The sequence below is a fragment of the Elephantulus edwardii genome, unplaced genomic scaffold (assembly GCF_000299155.1).
Source record: "Elephantulus edwardii isolate Elephantulus edwardi_28Jun2011 unplaced genomic scaffold, EleEdw1.0 scaffold00132, whole genome shotgun sequence".
NCBI classification, from domain to species: domain Eukaryota; kingdom Metazoa; phylum Chordata; class Mammalia; order Macroscelidea; family Macroscelididae; genus Elephantulus; species Elephantulus edwardii.
The window spans coordinates 1,396,728-1,417,678 of NW_006399882.1; the positions used below are offsets into that span (position 1 = coordinate 1,396,728).

The following is a 20,951-nucleotide window of genomic DNA, read 5'->3' on the forward strand; positions in this document are numbered from 1 at the left end:
GATCCAGGCTATAGTCTTTGCAATTACGTGCTATGCATTGGAGAGTTGGAGAGTGAATAGGGATGACGGAAAGAGAATTGATGCCTTTGAGCTGTGGTACTAGAGAAGAGTGTGGAATATACCATGGACTGCTAGGAGAAAAAACAGGTTTGTTCTGGAGAGGGTGAAGCCAGAATGCTCCTTGTAGTCAAGGATTCTGAAGCTTCGTCTGACATACTTTGGGCATGATGGAAGGAGGGCCTGGTCATTGGAGAGGGACATCATGTTTGAGAGAGTGGAGGGACGGCACAGGAGAGGAAGACCCTCAATGAGATGGATCGATTCTGTGACTGGAGTGGTGGGAATGAATGTGCTTCAGACAGCGAGGTTGGCACAGGACAGAACGGCGTTTGTACATAGGGTTGCTATGAGTCACAGCGACTTGATAGCACATAACAACAACAACAATTAATGTGAAATCACTTAGGGAAGAAAGACAGTTGGTTTGCACACATAGATCTCAAAGATGCAACAGAGTGGAATATGCTGACTTGAAAGGCTGATTTATAGGAAATAATCGAGCACCTTCTACCTGTCTGATTGGAAGAATGACTGTTCCTTAAAACCTTAGTCATCCCCAGAAGAGGGCAGCTTGATGTAATGACAGATAAAAAATAAAAACAACAGCAGCAAAATGAGAACTTAAAAATGTTTCCTTCCTTTCAAACCTAGGTGATTGTATTGCTACTAGGGCCTAGGGAATGAAAAGAGTGCTCTGAATCTTAGAGAATCGTTTAAAACACTTTAACAAATATATAAGAATCATATATAATTGGCACACGCTTTGTTTGAATGCAAACACTGCTGTTAAAGTGGTGCTTAAAAACAGTTTGTTGGCCTTCCCTCCATATAGGAGAAACATTTCTCTCGTTTACACTACTCACTTGCTTAGCAAACTCTTATTTATCCTATAATGCAAGCATAATCTGCCCAACATGTCAAAATGCCCATGTCAAAATTCTGAATTAGTGGAGCCTGAATTAATGGAACTTTAGGCTACTGAAGAACTATGAGCATGGGGAAATGCTCACCGCAAGAGCCTCAATTATACTAGGAACAGCACCCATTTCCCCCCTTTTCCTTGTTTTTTATGTCTTGGGTCAGACTCTCAAAGGAGCAGTAAGAAAAAAAGAGACTCAAACGTGCATTCTTAGGACATTGGAATAGTTATTTATTGAGAAGCCACAGTTTTCCACACTTTCATAACTGTAGGCTTTATATAAGGCAAAAGCAAGATGGATCCACTACTTTACACAGAAAGAAATTGCTCTGCAGAGGACTCCAGGGTCGTGCAGTGACGGATCAAAATGCAATGTACATGACAGATATAAAAAACATCATGGAACAAAAGAATTGAAATTATGGTTACAGTCTACTGAAGGAAATATCCACATCTTATTATAAACACATTTATAGTTTAGAATTGTAATTTAAATATTCAAGGTTGGTTGGTTGGTTTGATTTTTTTTCTCTTTTTTACATACAGAGTTACTGAAACGTAAAAGCAAAATGTAACGTTTAAATAGGATAAACTTTGACAGGAGTCAGTTGCTCTGAACTGTGCTTGATGTCACATCGGGCTGTGGCATTGAAGAGGATCAACCCACGGGTACATAGCCATCCTTTTTGGGCTAACTACATGGATAAGTGAAAGGCTGAGTCAACAAGGACACAAGGGGTTTGCATTTTCATTTCAGGGGCAATTTTTCAGGGAAGAACCCAGTTAGTTGTTGGAGACTTGCCTTTTGGTTCTCAGAAAACAAAGCAGATCTACATGTCTTAGTTATTTTATTTAGGTACTCATTTAAATAACTGGCATCCATATACATGAAACAAGGAAATGAAAATACTTGGTATACTGGCCCTCAAATCCATTTACTGTCTATGTATACATAGTACGTTAATGAAGCATCATTTAACTTCGCTTATAACAGGGACACGCCTAGCGTTTGGACTATGTTTTCTCCATGAACAATATTTAAAGAATGGTGCTTCATATTGCTTGTAAACATATAGACATGGAATCAGGAAATCAGTGGATTCGAAGGTCGTTTGCTAGTCTTGGTACCACAGAGCTAAAATGGCAATTGTATTGGTAGACATCTCAGGGCTAGGGAGTAGACAGAAAAATTCCCTAATGGGGTTAACTAACAGACTAAGAACATGCATTGGTTACAGGACTCCATCCCAACGGGCTCTAGGATCCAAGGCTCTAATCATCTTCTTCATCCTCCTCGTCGCTGTCCTTCATGCTGATTCCCTGCAGGCCTCCACCTTCACTCACCGAGGCTGTGGCTTCCTCCACGGTCAGACGGTTCCGGATGGTTTCGTAGGTCTTGCTGTTTAAGGTCGAGTCCAGGACCCCTTGCAATCGGAAATCTCTATAGGTTTTCTAAGGAGGGAAAAGGTGCAGTAGTGAGATGGCATCCCCACGCCGGGCAGGGGGACGGTGCAGAGCAAGCCCGGTGTGACGGCACTGGCCTGCACCTAAATGCCACCCTCCATGCATCGTCAACTACCACGCCAGCGTGCTCAGATTTTACTTGCACTGAAAATTGAGATTTGTTGAATGACAGAAAATGAGAAAGTGTGACAGGATAAACTATATTAGATGAGACAAAGCAAAGAACATAAGCTTGTGTTTATTCAGTTTCAGAGAGGGAAATGTTCCATAATTGTTTTGGTTCTTTTTATTTTTTTGGTCTGGTTCTTCTTCTTAGGCTATTATAATATGATAGACAGTATAAGGGGCTACAACGTATAAATAATGGATCAAGTGATTATGGCATTTTGCGATTTCTGTTGCAGTCTGGTCTTTAGTATTTCTGAGACTTTTAATTGCACGAGCCACATCCCTCTAGCTCATTGACAAGCCGGGCATATGTATGTTGGTATATGTAAACTATTATGGGCAGCACCAGTTATGTGGAAGATGGAGAACTAATGGCTCATCAATATGTTTCAGGCATGTGACTCACTTCTCATCTCCTTGGGAAAAGAGCTGCATCTATTCCGTTCACAACTTCATGGTCTCCGGGAAAAATTTGGCTCCTTTTCAACAACAGTGGTTTGGTATTACTATGCGGCAAAGTCTGTCTTTGTCCCTTTAGGCCATTTATCTCGGATTTCCTTAGGTATCCGAGGGACTGTTTTTCTAGAAATCTCTTAGCGTTAATTGAACATGACCAGAAGCATCTGGCTGTTGTCTACTTATAAAAAATTTTTAAAGGTCTCTCTCTAACTGTAACTCTTCTGATCACACTGCATATCATTTCAGCTTCAGATTCTGCTGTTTGTTTCTCCTATTGATATGGCAAACTTGCTAAAGGTGCAAAAAGAAGGGATGCTAACATGCTTTCACGGCACTCCCACTAGGGTTTCTGTTTTTAATCATCTCTCTAATGCAGTCAGTGATCACAATGTGAACCCCTTTTGAAGGTCAGATGTTGTAATCACTGCAGAATTTATGGAGTGCACACAATTTGGCTTAGTCAAGTGCAATGTCATACAGTTACGGTGAGAAGTCCCGTTCTCCAGTTTATGCTTGTACTAGACTGATTATTAGTACAGTGCCATTTTCATTCTCAAAAGCAACCTGGTTCCGTCTTCTAAGTATAGGGTAATTTTAATTAAGGCTGAAGCCTTCCAGTTCTCTCAGAGGAGGAAGATAAGTATTGAACTGTGCATTAACTTTAAAGGATAAGTGGACTATGAAAAAGCTAGGCAAGATGTAGACCAGATGACCAGGTGATTAATTTGATTTTTCTGTGAGGAGCACACTTAATCTTGGCTAGATTATGGTGGAGGAGAAGGTGGATATGCTTGCGAATTCTCCTTCTTATTCAGACTCCAGATTTCCAGATTTGTGAGTTCCCCAACTAGATTCTAAATGCTTTGAGGACAGGGACTACGTCTACTTATTTTGAAACGTGTAAGTTTGAGCTCTACTAATATCAAATGTTGAATAAATAAATGCTTGCCGAATAATGAATGAATGAATGAATGAATGAATGAATAATAATAAAAAAAATAAAGTGGCTGCCTGGGTAGGAAAGAAAGCCAATTATTCTTGGAAGTTTGCCCTAGAGAGGGAGACTTGTGGGTGAAATATTTGGCAAATAGGTGGTGATTCCTGTTTTCTAGCTCTGTGTTTTGGCACAAGTTAAATTCACTTGTGGTGAATCTACTCTTGGTGAAGGTGGAGGGATCTCGTTGACCATGACACGTCAGCATCCCTTTCTTGTGGTTCATGTCTGTGTCTTTAGGCAGAAGGATAAGATCAAACCTGCTCTCCAACTTATGCTTTTTGTTTGTTTTTTTTTAAGTCTTAATAAAAGGCAGAAATCTCACCCCTCCTAAAACATATCTGGAACTACCAGTAAGGAGAAGATACTTCAAAATATGGAATTATATGTCTTTTCCTTTGTCTACTTAATTAGGCTCACCCAGAAAATTCCCCCAAGTGCTGCTAGTATCCAGAAAATGGCATTCTAGTGGTCAGGCCAGCAAGTCTGACTTAAGAAAACAAGGTAAAAAATGGAAAAATGACGCTGGATCATATATTGCCTTTTAAACTACTATAGTACACTGCTGTTTATAACCTTCCCTGGGCTCAATCTTTGTAAGATCAAATGCAGATGATAATAATTCTCCTTAATTACACACAACCGAACAGTAATTGGTTTTAAGTCAGCACTGGGAAAAAGTAGGACCTTCATTGAAATGGTGCTAATCCGAAAGAAACTAAGAAATCAGGGGGTGGGGGGAATGGGGTTGGAGAGGAGGGAGACTTTGGCAAATTGTTAAGAAACACAGGAATTCAGCTCTATTTAATTGTTAAAATATTTTAAAGGAGACTCTGTGCTTTGAGGGCGATTTTTACATGTGCATGTTTTAAAACCCTCTACGGTGAAGCCTCAAATGGAAACTGAAATGATCAAAAACGTATTTACCCCCTTCTGTGATCTTATTATTTCATGTAAACCACTGAGATTTCACGCTGAAGTAATTATCATTAGTCCAAGGCGCGCGCGCACACACACATGAACAGGGAAAAAACTACTTCTAGGGGATGTTATCTCACCTTTACGGTCTTTGACATTTGATTGTATACACGCATTGTAAGAGAAACTACTTCAATTAACTATGAGAACAATATTGATTTGCATTCTGATAATTATCACAGGACATATTTAGAAATAGCTGGAGGTAAATATTTCTATTAAATTAATTGTGGCAAAATTTTTTATTTAATTAAACCATAGATGAAATTGGTAATTGATGTGATTAGCATAGTGTTACCAAATGTCAGCTTTTGAAAGTCTAATGCAAATGGTACAATGGTCCTGTGTGTTTGTTTGGGTTCCCTCCCCCCCAAATATATAAAGTGCCTTTCTAGTCTGGATTAAGATTTCAAATTCTGTGAAATGAATTATTTCCTTTGCTTTCTGAGTAAGAAATGAACCAAAACAACTTCTTCATTTTGTTTGCATGAGATACTTCTCTGAGATAATCTTGTTTTATTTGCAAACTGGCATTCACTGTGTCAAGGAAGTTCTGCAGCTTGCTAATGAAACATATCTTAGTGAATTATTTTGCAAAGAAGAAGAATGGTTTTTTCTTTTACCTTTACCATCCTAATTAGAGTTTTCAATTGATAAATGTGAAGCTGTAAGTCCATCCGGTCCGTCAACCAGGTACAGATCACATTCATGGAACTGTTGTACCATTGCTGCAAAAAGAGACAAAATTTCTCCAGCCAACACATCATGGAAAGTTTACAGGGTAGAGAGGGAGCGGGCCCCATGTGAACACCTGGCTCTGTTTCGAGAGGAAACAAAAACAGTTAAAGAGAACTGAAGAGCAAAGAGACCATGAACATTCACTGACATCGACTCACAAGGTATTGGCCCAGCCTAAGAGAGATGGATTTAGACTGTGAGTCTCCCCATACTGTCAACTCACAAAGACCACCTTTTTGCTTTTCTGGTTTTCCTCTTTATCGGTTCATTTTACTACGTTGAGATTCAAGCCACAGAATACTTGCTTCCCAATGTCATTGTCCCAGGTGTCCAGAGAGATGGGAGCCTCTCGGCTGTGCCAGCTGATGTCATTTACCACTTACCTTTTGAAAACTCCAGTCCCCATCTGCTAAGCACAGCTCTGGAAATGAGACAGAGAGCCTAGGAATTTAGGGTGATGTTTACCTGAATTTATATGGTGGAGGTATTTATTTTTTTTCCCCTGACAAAGATAATGAATGATGGTTTCTCTTTAAGGGACAAATCATCCACTGGGCAGTTTATGTGCCCCTCCATTGGCTCTGCAATCTGTTTTAATCTTAACACCAAAAAATTATGGAAGATGAGAAGGGAGAAAAAAATTCTACAAATGAGCTCATTTCAAGCTGTTGAAATCATACTTCCCCTTAAGGGGGTTAAATTTTGCTTCTTGTCTGTGAAAAATGCTTGAAGCTGTGTCACTTTAGACTGCCACCCCTGTGGTGCAGGAAGTCTCTGGTGTGGTATAATTTTGCAGTACTGCTCATATATTCATAAATCTCACTCGGAGACATATGAACAGTGTTATAAAGTGTCAGGATGAAAAAAAAAATCTAATCTTTTAAACTTCACCAGGTTTCATTACGCTCTGTTGCTTAGACCAAACAATTTACAAATAAAATCAAAAGGTGTGGATGGACCTATAGATGTATTTAGACGGCTTCTATAATAATGATCTGTACAGAGAGAAGATTCAAGAAAGAAAGGGGGAAAAATAGTGGTTAGAGAATTTAGACTATGCATGTTCTCATGCTAACCAATACACACAGGCACGCACACACATCGCACACCAGTGGGAATTAAAAAAGCATAAATAAAAACATATTTCTGATGGTAGCTCCACCCTTTCTCACCTAAAGATCATCCAAAATCAGTTTATGCCTAACACTCACAGTTTTTCTGAAGCCTTGTTCCTGACTTAATTTTTTTTTTTTAATTAATTTGGGTTTTTACTTGCAAGGTATAACTGCCAAGTTTCACCTTGCAAGAAACGACACAGTCTCAGCCATGGCGCTCGGAAGCCCTCTTTGCTATTTCTCCTCTCTAGGCTCCTTGCTCGTCAGAGCCAATTGTGGCTGGCTTCGGAGCCCAGCCGCAAACAGAGACCACCCCACCCCAATCCATGTAGCTCTGCAGCCTCGCAGCCAACTTCTGCTCTTTTAAAGATCATGGAGTTGAAGCCGTCAGTTCTAGGAACCTTCTGTCCCTCCTCAGGAGCAGGTGGAGGGGTGTGGGGGTGACAGAGGGAGATTTTTTTTTGCCTTGAGAATTGCAGTTCACTCTGGGGAGGGGTGCGTTTGTGGGGTCAAGCGGCTTCCGGCATGGACAGGTTTTCCCCTGTAGGGGTGAGAACATTTTACTGGAACTTTTTCTTTTCTTTCTTTCCTTTTTTTTTTTGAATGGTGGCCATGGAAGGTTTTTTTGGCACTGGCTGCCTTGGGACTGTGAAGCCTTCACTGCTACTGGATCCAGGCTGGTAGAGAAATGGTCTGGGGACAGGAACACCTGGCCGTTGTTTGCTGCAGCAGCAATTCTTATTCTCATCAATTTGGAGGCTCTCTGCGTTCACCCCAGGCCTCTCAATTCCATGCTTCCTGGCTGCAACTGACATGCCTTAGACTGTGAACAGCAATCTGGGGTCCAAATAATCTGTTTTGATGCCTTCCCCACCCCCACCACCTCCCAAGTTTGGAAGAAGACCTTCCAGGGACCCTGGTGACTTCCTGGCCCAACCTGCACATCCAGGGCTCCAGGACAGGTGAGTCTCAGGGACACAAAGAGGAATGCGGTTCTCTGGCTTCTAGGCAGAGGTGGCATTTTGCTTTGGCTGTGACAACAGGCAAACCGGCGCTGGCTGATATCATTGCCAGCAAGCCTTGTGTGACATGCCTTTTTCGCTTTGCTGAGAGACATGCCGCCTTTCGGGGGTGGGGACATACAGCAAAGGCCCCTTGCATTTCATGCGAGCAGTTTTCATTCTTGTGAAGAGAGTTTGGATATTAAAAGAATAATAATGCTAATAGTAATAAAATAACAAGGCAGAATGCTATCAACACTCTCTGTTGAAAGGGAAAGGAGGTGGGGAGCACAGACAGCAGTGATCCGCACAACGCACTCACAGATTCCCAGCCCACCAGAGCAAGAAAGCCCTGGAAGATCCATGCTTTCCCTCCTGGATCGCACATCTAGCAAAAGAAGTGTCAAAAATGTATGATGCACCATTGGCTACACATTTAAAGAGGCAAAAGAGAGTAAGTCACTCCTTTCCAAACCTTATGCTCAGTAGATGAAATTGGAGGCACTTTTGGACGCAACACTAACTTCATTTTCCAGAAAGGCGCTTAAGGCATTTGGATGTTGGAGAAAGTAGCAGGTGCTGGCTTTGAGAACTCTAAAATGTTAGAGGTAAAAGGGATGTTATTATTGTCCACATTATCCTTGGTAGAGGCAACAAAGGTCCAGGGAGGGGAAGTGACTGGCCGAGGGTCACCGAGGCAGTGAATCCGGAAGTGCCTGTCCTAGAGAACATGTCCACTGAACGGACACCTTGCTGATCATGGCAGTGGCTCTGATGCCTCTCTTCCCAGCTTTTCAAAGGTGTCACAGACTGCGAGAAACAGGCCACGGAGGGAGAAGTGGCACCAGGGAAGTCAGTAAAGGCTACAAACCAGGGCTTCCCCCTCCAAGAGAGTCCATCACCACTGGTGACTCACTTGTCCCTGTGTTTCCTCACGGGGCCCAAGCGCTTATTAATCAGGTTTGCTTTATTTGAGATTGGTGCAACTGCAGCAGATTTGTTATGACTCTTCAAAAGAGGAAATTAATAAAACATTTTTAGAGTCCTCATTTTGTTTGTCTTTGGTTCAGATATGCCTTTTTTAGAGCTATCCTAACACCTGGGCACTAAAATTTTGGCAAAATGTATTTCAAACCCATAGAATTAACACAGCGAGCTGACAGACAACATGTACTAAATACTGAAATATAATCATAGCCCCTTTGAGGCCCCCTCCCCACCATTCAGGTATATTAATTTAAGACTTCCTAAATAAAGTTCTTTCAACTAAAAAACACCCCAACTCATTAAAGATATAAAATCCCTGCTATTTTCCTGCTGATTCTGGTTAGCTCTACAGCCTGCTCTATGGCGAACATTCTGACGGGATTTCAGACTTTGAGCACATCCAGTACACCTACTGACCTGTGTGACAATAGGGCCCTTACTTCTTCAGTGGTTGCAACCAAACATGGCTCTTTTTAAAAGGAGACAAAAGGCTGACCTCAAACTCTGTAACTTAATTTTGCTTGCTCTCTTTCCACCATGTAGTGGTTAATAGCAGAGATACTAACATGGATCTAGGTTTGCGATCTTGGATCTAGGACGTTATACCTACACTCTCAGACTGTTTCCAGATTTCAAAGTGGATATTGATTAGCTTTTCACAGGCTCTTTGTCATGATTAAATAAGAGAATGCTGGGCTTGGCACATTCTAGGGCCTCAATATGTGTTAGGAGCTGTCACTGCCGCCCCAGGCATTATCATCACCTCCATCTTTATCACCACCACTTCCGACTTCTCAACCACCACAACCATTATCAGCATCACTTCCACCTCCATCACCTTCACCACAGCCATCACCACTACTACCTCTGTCACCACCACCATCACCATTACCACTGCTATCGCCACCACCTCCATCACTATCACTACCACCTCCATCACTATCACTACCACCTCCATCACCACCACCTTCAGCTCCTCAACCACCACCACCATTATCAGCATCACTTACACCTCCATCACCACCTCCACCTCTGTCGACATCTTCACCTACATTTCACCGCCACCATCTGCAATACCACCACCATCATCACCAACCCCTCCACCTCCATCGCCTCTCCTCCATCAACACCACCACCATCACTACCTCCTCCTCCTCCACCTCTATCAACACCACCACCTACAACTCCACCACCATCACCACCATCATCCCCACCACCATCATCCCCATCACCTCCATCTCCATCACTTCTCCATCAATCACGACCACCACCATCATCATCATCCCCACCCCCACCATTATCATCATCACCATCATCTCCACCTCCGCCACTTCCCCTCTGTCACCTCCCCTCCACCACGATAACCTCCACCACCACAAACATTATCATCATCACCATCATCTCCACCTCCGTCACTTCCCCTCCATCACCTCCCCTCCACCACCATGACCTCCACCACCACAAACATTATCATCACCATCATCTCCACCTCCGCCACTTCCCCTCTGTCACCTCCCCTCCACCACCATGACCTCCACCACCACAAACATTATCATCATCACCATCATCTCCACCTCCGTCACCTCCCCTCCACCACCATGACCTCCATCACACCACCATCATCTCCACCTCTGTCACCTCCCTTCCATCACCATGACCTCCACCACCACCACCTCCTCCAGCAACATCATCATCTCCTCCTTCTTTTCCCTCTCCCTCAACTTGAGAGAGAGCAAAGACCAAGGGAAGAAGCAGAGCAAGTTTTCTCATGAAAGCCGTGCAGTGGTGGAGGAGATTATTCACATGGGGATATTTCTAGAACTGTATGTATAAATTTTAGAGGATGCTTCACTATCTCTCAGCGAACGCAATCATGCTGTGAAACTGCTTTGGTGCAGATCCTAATGTAAACCTGTAAAACTATCTTTTTTTTATGTGCAATAAAGCACTTTCTAAACTATACTGAGTTAGACTAAAATCTTGGATTAAAAGAATTTATACAAATAATGAACAATTTCTCAAAGCCTGTGGGATAAACTGCAACTTCAGTAAATACTGACCACTAGTTATTATCTGCCCTGGAGTTGATTTTGACTCCAACTGACCCTTGTGCAAGCCAGCTGGCCTCAAGTAAGCTCAATGTTACTCCTAAGGTCCCAGCTCTCTGGCAGCTTGAACTCACCTGCAGTTCCAAGGGAGGAAAATAGAAATCACTTCTCCTGCAACTAACAACCTTTGAAACCTAATGGAGAGTCTGATATGAGTCCATTACAGTGGCAAAGAGGGACTGACTGACTTTATAGGTCATTTATTGTGTGTCTTGAAAAATCATGTATGTAAAGTGCTCAGCAGGGTCCATAGTAAATGTTCAATAAAATATGTTACCTTTCTTATGTGCCATCAAGTTGGCTGTCTAGTAGGTTTTCAGAGGCTATAAATCACACTGATTGCCCAGCCTTTGTATTGGTAGCACAATTCCTTACCACTAGGCCACTAGAGCTCCCTCAATAAAATATGTATATCTACTGTAAATATGTCCATGACACAGTAAAGCAGATAGGAAGCAACGTTTTGAAAACTTTAGTCTTAGTCAAATCCTAAGGGAGGAGTTGAATTGTTGGGTCTGGGGTCTCTGGATCATAGTCTCAAAGATACCAAGGTCAATTGGCAGAACATGTCCACAAAGTAAATGTTCTACATCCCACTTAGTTGAGTTGGATTGAGTTCTTAAAAGTTTGTGAATCAGGCGCAATGACTTTGTAAATTACTACCTATCTTGGGAGGGACTGGAGAGCATTATGCTGAGTGAACTAACTCGGTCCCAAAGGACAAATACTGTATAAAATCATTATTGTAGAATGAGCATGAGGATCCAAGGGCGGGGGGGAGGGTGGAAGTAGAGGGGTGAGGGTAGGTTGGGGGGAGGGTGTTAATCATAGGTTTGCACAATTCAGTGGGTAGATGGGGTGAAGGAAATGGGAAGGGTCTTTTGTGAAAAACAAGGTATTCAAACTTTGTAAGAAAATCAGAATTTTTTAAAAAAGCCAACAATAAAAAGAAAAGGTATGAAGGGGAAAAAAGTTTGTGAGTGGCCATTTAAGGTACACCTACTGCCTTGTCCAGAGCAAAGAAGCATGGAGAAAATCAAAGGCACAAGGACATAATGGGTCCAAAGGACTGAGGACTGACAAGACCAGCAACCAGAGGAACTGGGTGTTGTCCAACCACCACTGCCAACTTTACTGAGAGAGATCACAATGGGAAGTCCAAGGCAGAGCTGGGGAAGAGTGGGCAACAAAACTCAAATTAATAGAAACGATCAGGCTTATGTGTGTGATAGAAACAGATGGAATCCTCCAGACTAGAAGGGTCCTCTGTCACTCTCTATTTAGCTGTTTAAGTCACACTGTGGCTAAACTCTCAACTAATGTCAGGCCTACAAGGTGCACAGGGACACCAGGGAGGTACACACTCCCTAGACCAACCAACCAACCATATGAGGTTAAAGTGTAACATTTGTGCAGAGATAAAGCTCAAGATGCAGGAAGAAATAGTAACTAATATACACTGCATTGAAATAGATGAGGGAGAGAACGGTTTAGGAGGAATATATGATTAGATATTATTGTCATGATTAGAGTCCAGAATGAAAGCTGTATAATGGAGTGGACTGGGGGAGGGAGCAGAGGAATTCTATAACAATGAAAGTTGGTTTGTTTGTTTTGTTTTGTTTTACTTTTCAAAGAGAAAAAGTGAACTTGTGGGGAGAGGTGGGCAGGGAGAAAAGTGTGTAACAATGAGCGAATGGAAATTCAAAGTCTCTGTAAACTTCCATTAAAAAAAAAAGGAATGGAAATGGTCAACATAGAGAGGGAGAAGGAAGAAACTGTTACATGATGGGGACTGAAATCAGTATCACAAATAAAATATGTTCAGAATTGTTGAGCAGAAAATTAATTTGCCCTGTAAACTGTGACTTCCACTTCCTAAATAACATGTCTCTGGAAACTCTATGAATTTTGAGAAACAATGATAGTTATAGAAAGGCTTCAGGCCTTTTGTTCCTAGGGTTGCTACAAGTCGTGCTTGACTCAATGGCAACCAACAGCAACAACGACAAGACACAGTTAAAGGTTTTAAAATAGCCACTAATCATGTTACTACATGTTGTTGTTGTTAAGTGCTGACCCTATGAATGAAAGACCTGAACACTTGTGTAACTTTCATTGTTTCTCCAAGTTCATTACCATAGCTTTTTAAGATTGTTTTGTTTATAGAACTATTGATAAAATGTAGAACTCTAATATTTTAAGCCCAAGCCTTTGGGACATTGCAGCTCTTTTTAGTTTCCACTTAAATATAATTAATTCTTTGCAGTTAATTAAACTGAAGGCGTCTGAGGTATAATACAAGGGAACTTCCTGGATCTATTTGGAGTAGAAGCTTAGATTGTCAGTACACAGATTAAATCCACATTGTGCCATAGAAACACACCAATTCCATGTAGAGAAATCGTTACAGATAAAATATCTCCCCTGTAGCATCTGGGCTTATTACAACCAGGATTTGGATGAGGGGAGTGAAGGAGGGCAATGCAATTATAACATCAGACTTTCTTTTTTATCCTGATTTTTAATTTTGTTTATCTTGGATTTTTCCTCATTAATTTTTATTTATTTATTTATTTTGCATCAAAATAGATATCTTAATTACTCTACTTGTCAGCTCCCTCTTAAATTAGGGGGTGTCTTACTTTTTTTTCTCTCCAGTGTCTGCTCAAGAAGGCAGCACTTCCTTTTGCCCTGGAAGCTCTAGCCTTGGTAGGGATGCAGGATTAAGCAGCAGAGAGACTAGTTCACAACTCACCGGACAGTACATGGTTCACAGAAAGTACATTTGGACTTTGAGTTGGGAAATCCTGAGTCAGACATACAGAGCTTTACTATAGAGATTGTTGCTGTGGGTTTTTCCTTCAACCATCATCACCACCTACATGAGATTTAATTCCTGACCACCTCTTGATCTTGTTAGGAATTTAGCATCCTATAGGGAGCTCTGACGGCCTAGTGGCAAGAAGCTGCACTGCAATCCTGAAGGCACATGGTTTGAGGCCACCAGCTGCTCCGCGGGAGAAGGATAGGCAATCTCATCCCATGTGGTTAACTGTCTCTGAAAACCCACTGGAGGGTGAGCTATGGGTTGGTTCCAACTTGATGAAACCTCAACACCACCACCACCAACTGAGACCATAGGAAGCTCTGGTGATGTAACACAAAGGGACTGTGCTAGCCCAAAAGCAGTGCCTCTCTGATGGTTCAAAGCCCGTGGGAGAAAGATGGGCACTCCCCCATCCTCAGAAACCCCACAGTGGGGGAGAAGGAGTCAGCTATGAGCTGGTTCCAAGTATATGGTAATGAGAATGAATGAAATGACATGAAAGAGACCTTATTATTAGTGATTCGTTTGTTTACAGATGAAGCCTCCTAGCACTGCTGAGTGGCAGTGGAAGAAAGCAAGGGATAGTGGCTGAAATGAGATGGGACTATTTTGCTTTTCCAGGTTCGTGAATCACAGGGATAATTTAGTCCATTAACTTACTCAAACTGTCAATCAGACTATTCTCTAAAATTTTACAGAGTCTGTTCTTTTAACAAAACATTATTTAGCACAAGAGGAAGTGACACAGTGCCTGCAATCATGGGCTCAAACATAGCCCAGGACTCAATACTGTTTAATTCGATTGTATATAGTGTCTCTATGAGTTGAGCCCAACTTGAAGGCACCAAATAACAACAGCAACAACTATTTAGTATACTACACATACACACACCATTCATAAAAGCAGTTAGTGAGCACTGAACACTGAGGCCCTATGATGAGTGGGCCCTGTGTGGAAGCACTCCATCCACCAACATTACGGTGGCTGCCATTCGGAAATGTTAAGAGACTGACACTAAAGACAGTCCCATTTTGCACAGGAGATAATAGGCAAAGATAGGTCAAGTAAGTAGCCTATGATCTCACATTATTAAGTAGTCATGCAGGGTTCAAGATGGTTAGTTACTATTCCGGCCCTGAGAGCTGGATAACGAATAAGGAGGACAGAAGAAGAGCTGATGCCTTTGAGCTGTGGCATTGGAGAAGAGCCCTGAACATCCCACGGACGGTAAAGAAAACAAACAGATATTTCTTGGAGAGGGTGCAGCTGGAATGCTTTTTGGAGGCAAGGATTGGTGAGGCTTCACCTCACATACTTTAGGCATGTTGTTAGGAGGTGCTCTTCCTTGGAGAAGAACATGACTCTGAGAAGGGTGGAAGGTTGGTGAAGGTGAGGAAGACCCTCAACAAGGTGGACTGATATGGTGACTGCTGCAATGGGCTTTCATGTGTCAGAAAGTGTGCAAACGGTTAAGTAATCCACTGCTAACTGAAAGGTTGGCAGTTTGAACCTACGAAGAGGTTCCTCAGAAGTCAGGTCTGCTCATCTTCTTCTGAAAGGCCACGACCTGGAAAACTCAACTGGGCAGTTCTGCTCTGCACCCATCAGGTCATCATGAGCTAGGGTCAAACCAAGGGCATCTAGCACCACAAAGTCCCACCTGCCCGCTGCTTGTGTTAATTCAGGTTCACAACTCAGCAAGAAGAACACGCTCACTTTGCATACTCTGAATTTTCAAGAAGAAATTCCACTAGAAAACTTGTATCCATGATCATGGATTGAATTTCGTCTAGCAGGGCTTTGGAGATATCAAAGTTCTAACAGTGTCTGAAAACTTCCATTCTGAAAAGTATACCTTTTAATTTTACTTTAAACTTTCTGATTAATTAGGAAGAATAAAAAAAAAATAATAGAGCCTTTCATGTCAGAAGACATTTTTCTCATGTGACATTAAAGTAGACCTCATCGGAGTATTAAAAGAGAAATAACTTTAGGTAGAGATATATCTGCTATGACTGTCTCTCCTCCTCTCATTGCAGAACCCACTCACAGCTGACCTTCTACCAGGTATTGGAGAGTGTAAATGACACAGGAAGAGACCGGCTTTCTCCTGTGGAGTTGCTAGTGAATCTGAACCACCAGAGCCTCGGCTTTTATAATCTGGTGCAGAACAGATCTTCCAGTGTTGCTTTTTTTCTTTTCTAAAGAAGAATTCCTTGAACTTTAACATGCACTCAATAGTGTATCACTTTCAGCAAGACAAATACATATACAGTATAAAACACACACAGAGAATGTTGCTTTGTGCCTATATCAGAGAATAACATTTAGCTCAATATCATAACAAGGATTTCTTTTAAAACATCTGTTTGCCCTAAAGACCAATAAAAATGCCCCATATAAATGTACATTTCCATATATCTTTTTGGGTTAAATGTAACTCACTTTGTGATAGTTAGAATTTACTAGGAATGAAGTTAGATTTTTAGTTCATTTTTAAATATATATTTTCTTTGAAATTGGTTTGTTCAAGCAGTTTTACTAGGTAGGCTAAGCATTAAATGCCTGGGTAGTTGATCATTAAACTCTACACAGTGTCTTTATTATAACCATAGACTCTTTTTATAGATGAGGAAACTGAGGCTCAGAGAGATAAAGTGGGCTGGGAGTCAGGGAATGATGGAGCCTGGACCCAAGAGTCTAAGAGACTTACAGTCAAGAGCCAGAGCACCCTATTCTCTCTCTCATTGTCTTAGAGGAACACATTCAGAGCAGACCCTCTTTTGGGTTTCTAAGGGTGTGAAGTGCATGGAAGGAGACAGCTCATCTTTCTCCCTCAGAGCCGCCAGTGGACTTGAATTACCAAAGAGGTTTTTCACACAACTCCCTACAGAGTTCATTACCACAGCGGCCTAGAACCCAAGAACTAAGAACTCCTAGAACTAGACCTCCTGCATTTGAATCTTGACAAATCGCTTGATCTCTCTGTGCCTCAGTCTTCTCATCATTACTAAATGAACAAATACTTTGGAGTACTTGTAGCAGGGCTACTGTTGCATTTTTAGATGCCAGTTAATTTTCTATTCATAGTGACCCATGAGACCAAACAGAATGGCCCCATAGAGTTTTCTCGGATAAAATCCTTATAGGATCAGACTTCTCTCCCACCGTGGTTTGAACCACCAACCTCTCAGTAAGCAGCTGAGCGCTTAATTCTTGCAACACCGGGCTTCTTTTCCCCACGGTGCATACTGTTAGCTGTTATTACATAGCATCTTGCCACCTTGCTTCACAAACAAGATATTAATCTTTCTAAACGGGAGCTACTCATGGTTGCAGCAAGCTTTCTCAGCAGTAGCCAGTCTTCTAAAACTACCTGAGCAAACAGGTAATCTGGTCATCTGCTGGTAATGAACCTGTATTTCTGGACTGAAGAGGTATGGCTAATGCTGGAGGATTTTTATCTTTTCTCTGGAAAGAACCTAATCTTCAACTCAGTACAGCCACACTTCAGAGAAACTGCTTCAGCACCTAGTCTAGAGCGTCTAATAAAGAAACAATGGGTGTGTGTTGGCAAGAAGTCAAAGAAAGATAATCCTTTGGTCACACCCATGTAACTAAATTCTTCACTTTATTTTTGTGACAAAAGTGGTTTCTTATTCATATGGAGGGGTGGGAAGAAAGAAAACCCCAAAGATAACCTGCAATTGTTGCACTGAAATAATGTATTGAAATATTTTACATTTGAAGCTTTCCACATGTGTTTATTCCTTACACTCTAGGTAATTTAAGAGCATGTGAAAAGCCTCGGTCAGGGTTTTTGTATGCCAAAATACCTGTAGTTTCATTAACTTAAGCCATCAATTCCATAGCCCCATGGATCTCTTGGTGCCAATGATCTACAAGAGATCTGATTGCACAAAGATTCAGAGAGGGTTTGACTATGAAATCCTGGCCTGTCCTAGCCGTCAATGCCAGGTGAACAAGGCGCGGGAAGACTGGGCACAACCTTAGGGTTCCTCAAAGCTCCCCAAGACGTGAATAAACACTTTCTGGAAAGGGTGAATCATCCGCACACTGTAAGAAATGGATACAGCCATGAAAGGTGCAGTCTTTTGCCTTATTTGAGTGTTACTCTGATTCAGGATGGTGCAATTGAAAACAACTGCTCTTAGAAAGGGGTTTTCCCCAGTTACAGCTTCAGGACGCTCAGCTCAGATCACAAAGCCACACCCAGAGACGGAGACCAGTGTCAGTTTTGGAGGGGGGACAGATAATCAGAATGACCTTTCCTGTTGTATCAAATATCTTCTTTGAGTGGGATGGTTTGTTTCCTTTTCAGTCCGAAATTATTTGGACACTTTAAAAATCTACAGTTTTGGAAGTCATTACAATCTGTTTTGTACTGTGGCTACTTAAGGCTCCGAATTCTAAACTCTGGCTTGACAGCCCCAAGGACCCATCATCCAAGACCACTTTGTTGCATCCATGGCCCCAGGGGCAACAGCTGTCTCTAAGCATACATTAAGAATATTCAGTTTAGAAAAAAATCCAGCTATTTTGCCTTAAGTCACTTCTCATAAGGAAGAAAGTACAAAAGAAGTAATTTTTTTAAAAAAATTTTAAGTGTGTTAGCATTTTTGTTTCTTATACAGAAACTTTTATAGCATTTAGGGAGCTCTGGTGCCTCGTGGCAAGAAGCTGCACTGCAGTCCCAAAGGCACACAGTTTGAGGAGACCAGCCACTCCTCAGGAGAAGGATGGGCAATCTCCTCCATGCGATTAACTACCTTTGAAAACTTGCCGGAGGGTCAACTGTGGGTTGGCTCTGACTCTACAGTACACAACAATAACAACATACAGAATTTACCATTTAGGGAGCAACATTATCCTAATTCCCCTAGAAAGGGTCCAAGGAGTCCATCTAGTGGCACAGAGGTTTAAGCACTAACTGGACCTTGTTGCTCTAAGCCCCCCACTGGCTCTGAGTTAGGAAGACCTGGTGATTGACTTCCTTAAGTTCAGAGCCTTGGAATCCCCACACGACAGCTGTAGTTTGATCTGAACAGTTGCTATGAGTAGAGATGGATTTGACAGTACACACCAATAACAACAGACAAGGCCTAGATGGCTTTTAAATATTCTTTGATGAAAATCAGTTATCATGGAAAGACAATTTTCAGTTCTCTGGACCTGAAATGTGGTGAAACAGTCAACAGTAAGAAAGCTTCTGGCATCAAAATTTCAAGTCAATGACCAAATCATTATGCGTCCATATTGGACTCCTGGCTTCATATATAGGACCTGCTCATCAAGTCAGTCTTTTCAATCAATATTAGTTGTCCAGAGAATGACTAAATGGAGATAGATCCTTTCTGGAAGCAAATTAAGCAGGAGAGTTTAATTCCAAGTTTTGAGTTTCCGTGAACTATACAGGGGTCTTTCTGTTGAATGATATATTTTGTGTTTTTTGTTTTATTTTGAAAGATCATTTTGGTTAACTTGCTGGTGGTACTAATGAGCTCCACAAACAAGCTAAAACCAGACTGGAAAAGAGCTGCTTTGGGATCAATCAGACTGTATGAAATTCAGCATGTTACACAGTCTTCTTTCATCTCCCCTAGCCCCACTAAGGAGGTATGATGGTGTTTGAAAGTTGTCCCCCTAATAATCCTAGATTGCTGAAGCAGATTACCACCTTCAAATAAGAAGGTCAAGTTTTCACTTGTAGATAACTACTTACAACCAGGAAGACATGTATGATGGGCACATGGAGACATTCATGTGAACTTGAAATTGTGACTGATCCCTCAACTCATCAGCAAATGTCATAATTCTATCATTTCCACCACCAGCATAAATGCTATTATAAAAAGATGGGGAATAAAAATCCCTGCACATTTTATCAAAAACACGTCACTTGAGAGTTGGAGAATGTAGCAATGTAATATTCTTATCTGGGACAACCAACCATGATCAGCAAATTCTTTGGGAGATGAAGGTGGCATTTCATTGAATCCTGGTGCTGAGACTGTACCTCAAACCTGTGTGTATTCTGAGACTGTGCCGAACAAAGAACGAAGGTTGGTAGTCCAGGCTGTGCCATCGATTTGGTGTATTGAAAACACACCATGGGGCCAACATTTCTTAAGCTGTGAAGTGGAATTAAACGAAACCCAGAGACAGAACTGAGAATCCTCATAGACAATTGGGTCCAAACAACAAGAAAGGACGCATTTTTGACACTGCCTGCCATGTCTCCTCATGTGATTGCTAAGACTTTTTTCTCCTTACTGACTCCTGCCCCAAGATTTTGCAAGCACAGATTTCAGCTCACTCAGCCATCCTCACATCCCCAACCTCTTCTGCCCTAAAGGGTGGCGGCTTCTACCCTGAGCTGCACTCCCACCATCACACACTTATTCAGGTTTGGAATGTCTGTTCAGGGAGCTCTTATTTTAGGAAACAATTAAGTAGAATTAGGCTAATAATGCGAGGCAGGAAAAGCTTTTGCCCTTTGCTGAGGAAAAAAAAGAAAAAAACTCCTACGCGGGCCAGTTACACTAATAAAAAATTATGTATTTCTTAAATGCCTCAAAATGATCCTTGCACCCAGCTCAGCAATTAACACTGCCCCACCGAGGAGCATTTATTGCACAAGCCCCAAGCCGGATTAATCTCCAAGCTCGCTCCACCCGTATCTTCCTTTAGGGGAAATGCAGGAAGAGGCGTTGGGCTGCAAATGGAAATTTCTGCAAGCAGGAGTTTCACAAGAGGCTCAGTTCCCTTCTTCTCTTCTTAGAGGGTGGCAAGGTGCATTGGATGGGATGGGCAACCCTGGCAGGCCCTTACAGAGCCCCTGCCAAAGCTTCTCTGGGGTCTGCCTGTCCTTGACCTCGAGGGAGGGAAGCAAAGCCTTTCTTCTGGGGGTGCTAGGCTAGCCCACTGAGAGGGTTCCCTCTCTAAAGCACACTCTTGCCTTCACTTAATCACCCCTGGGCCTTCCTAGGGCTCAGAAGCAATAGATTACCCAGCTCCAAGTCTGGGCCGGAAGTGACCCTCAGGCAAATGGGGGGGGCACAGACCCTCCTGTTGGATGCTTTGTCTCCTTGACAACACCCCAGCCGGT

At 42.1% G+C, this 20,951-nt stretch overlaps 1 protein-coding gene across 1 annotated transcript in view; it reads right to left on the minus strand.

The window, feature by feature from the left end:
• Positions 1-1,814: 1,814 nt before the first annotated feature.
• CADPS (Ca++-dependent secretion activator) overlaps positions 1,815-20,951 on the minus strand; it is a 560,788-nt gene continuing 541,651 nt past the window's right edge. Inside the window, exons 28-29 of the mRNA XM_006893865.1 lie at positions 5,666-5,770; positions 1,815-2,431 (exon numbers count right to left, since the gene is read on the minus strand). Of these exons, the coding sequence (XP_006893927.1) occupies positions 2,252-2,431; positions 5,666-5,770 (285 nt within the window). The 3' untranslated portion in view covers positions 1,815-2,251. The remainder of the gene's footprint in view (positions 2,432-5,665; positions 5,771-20,951) is intronic.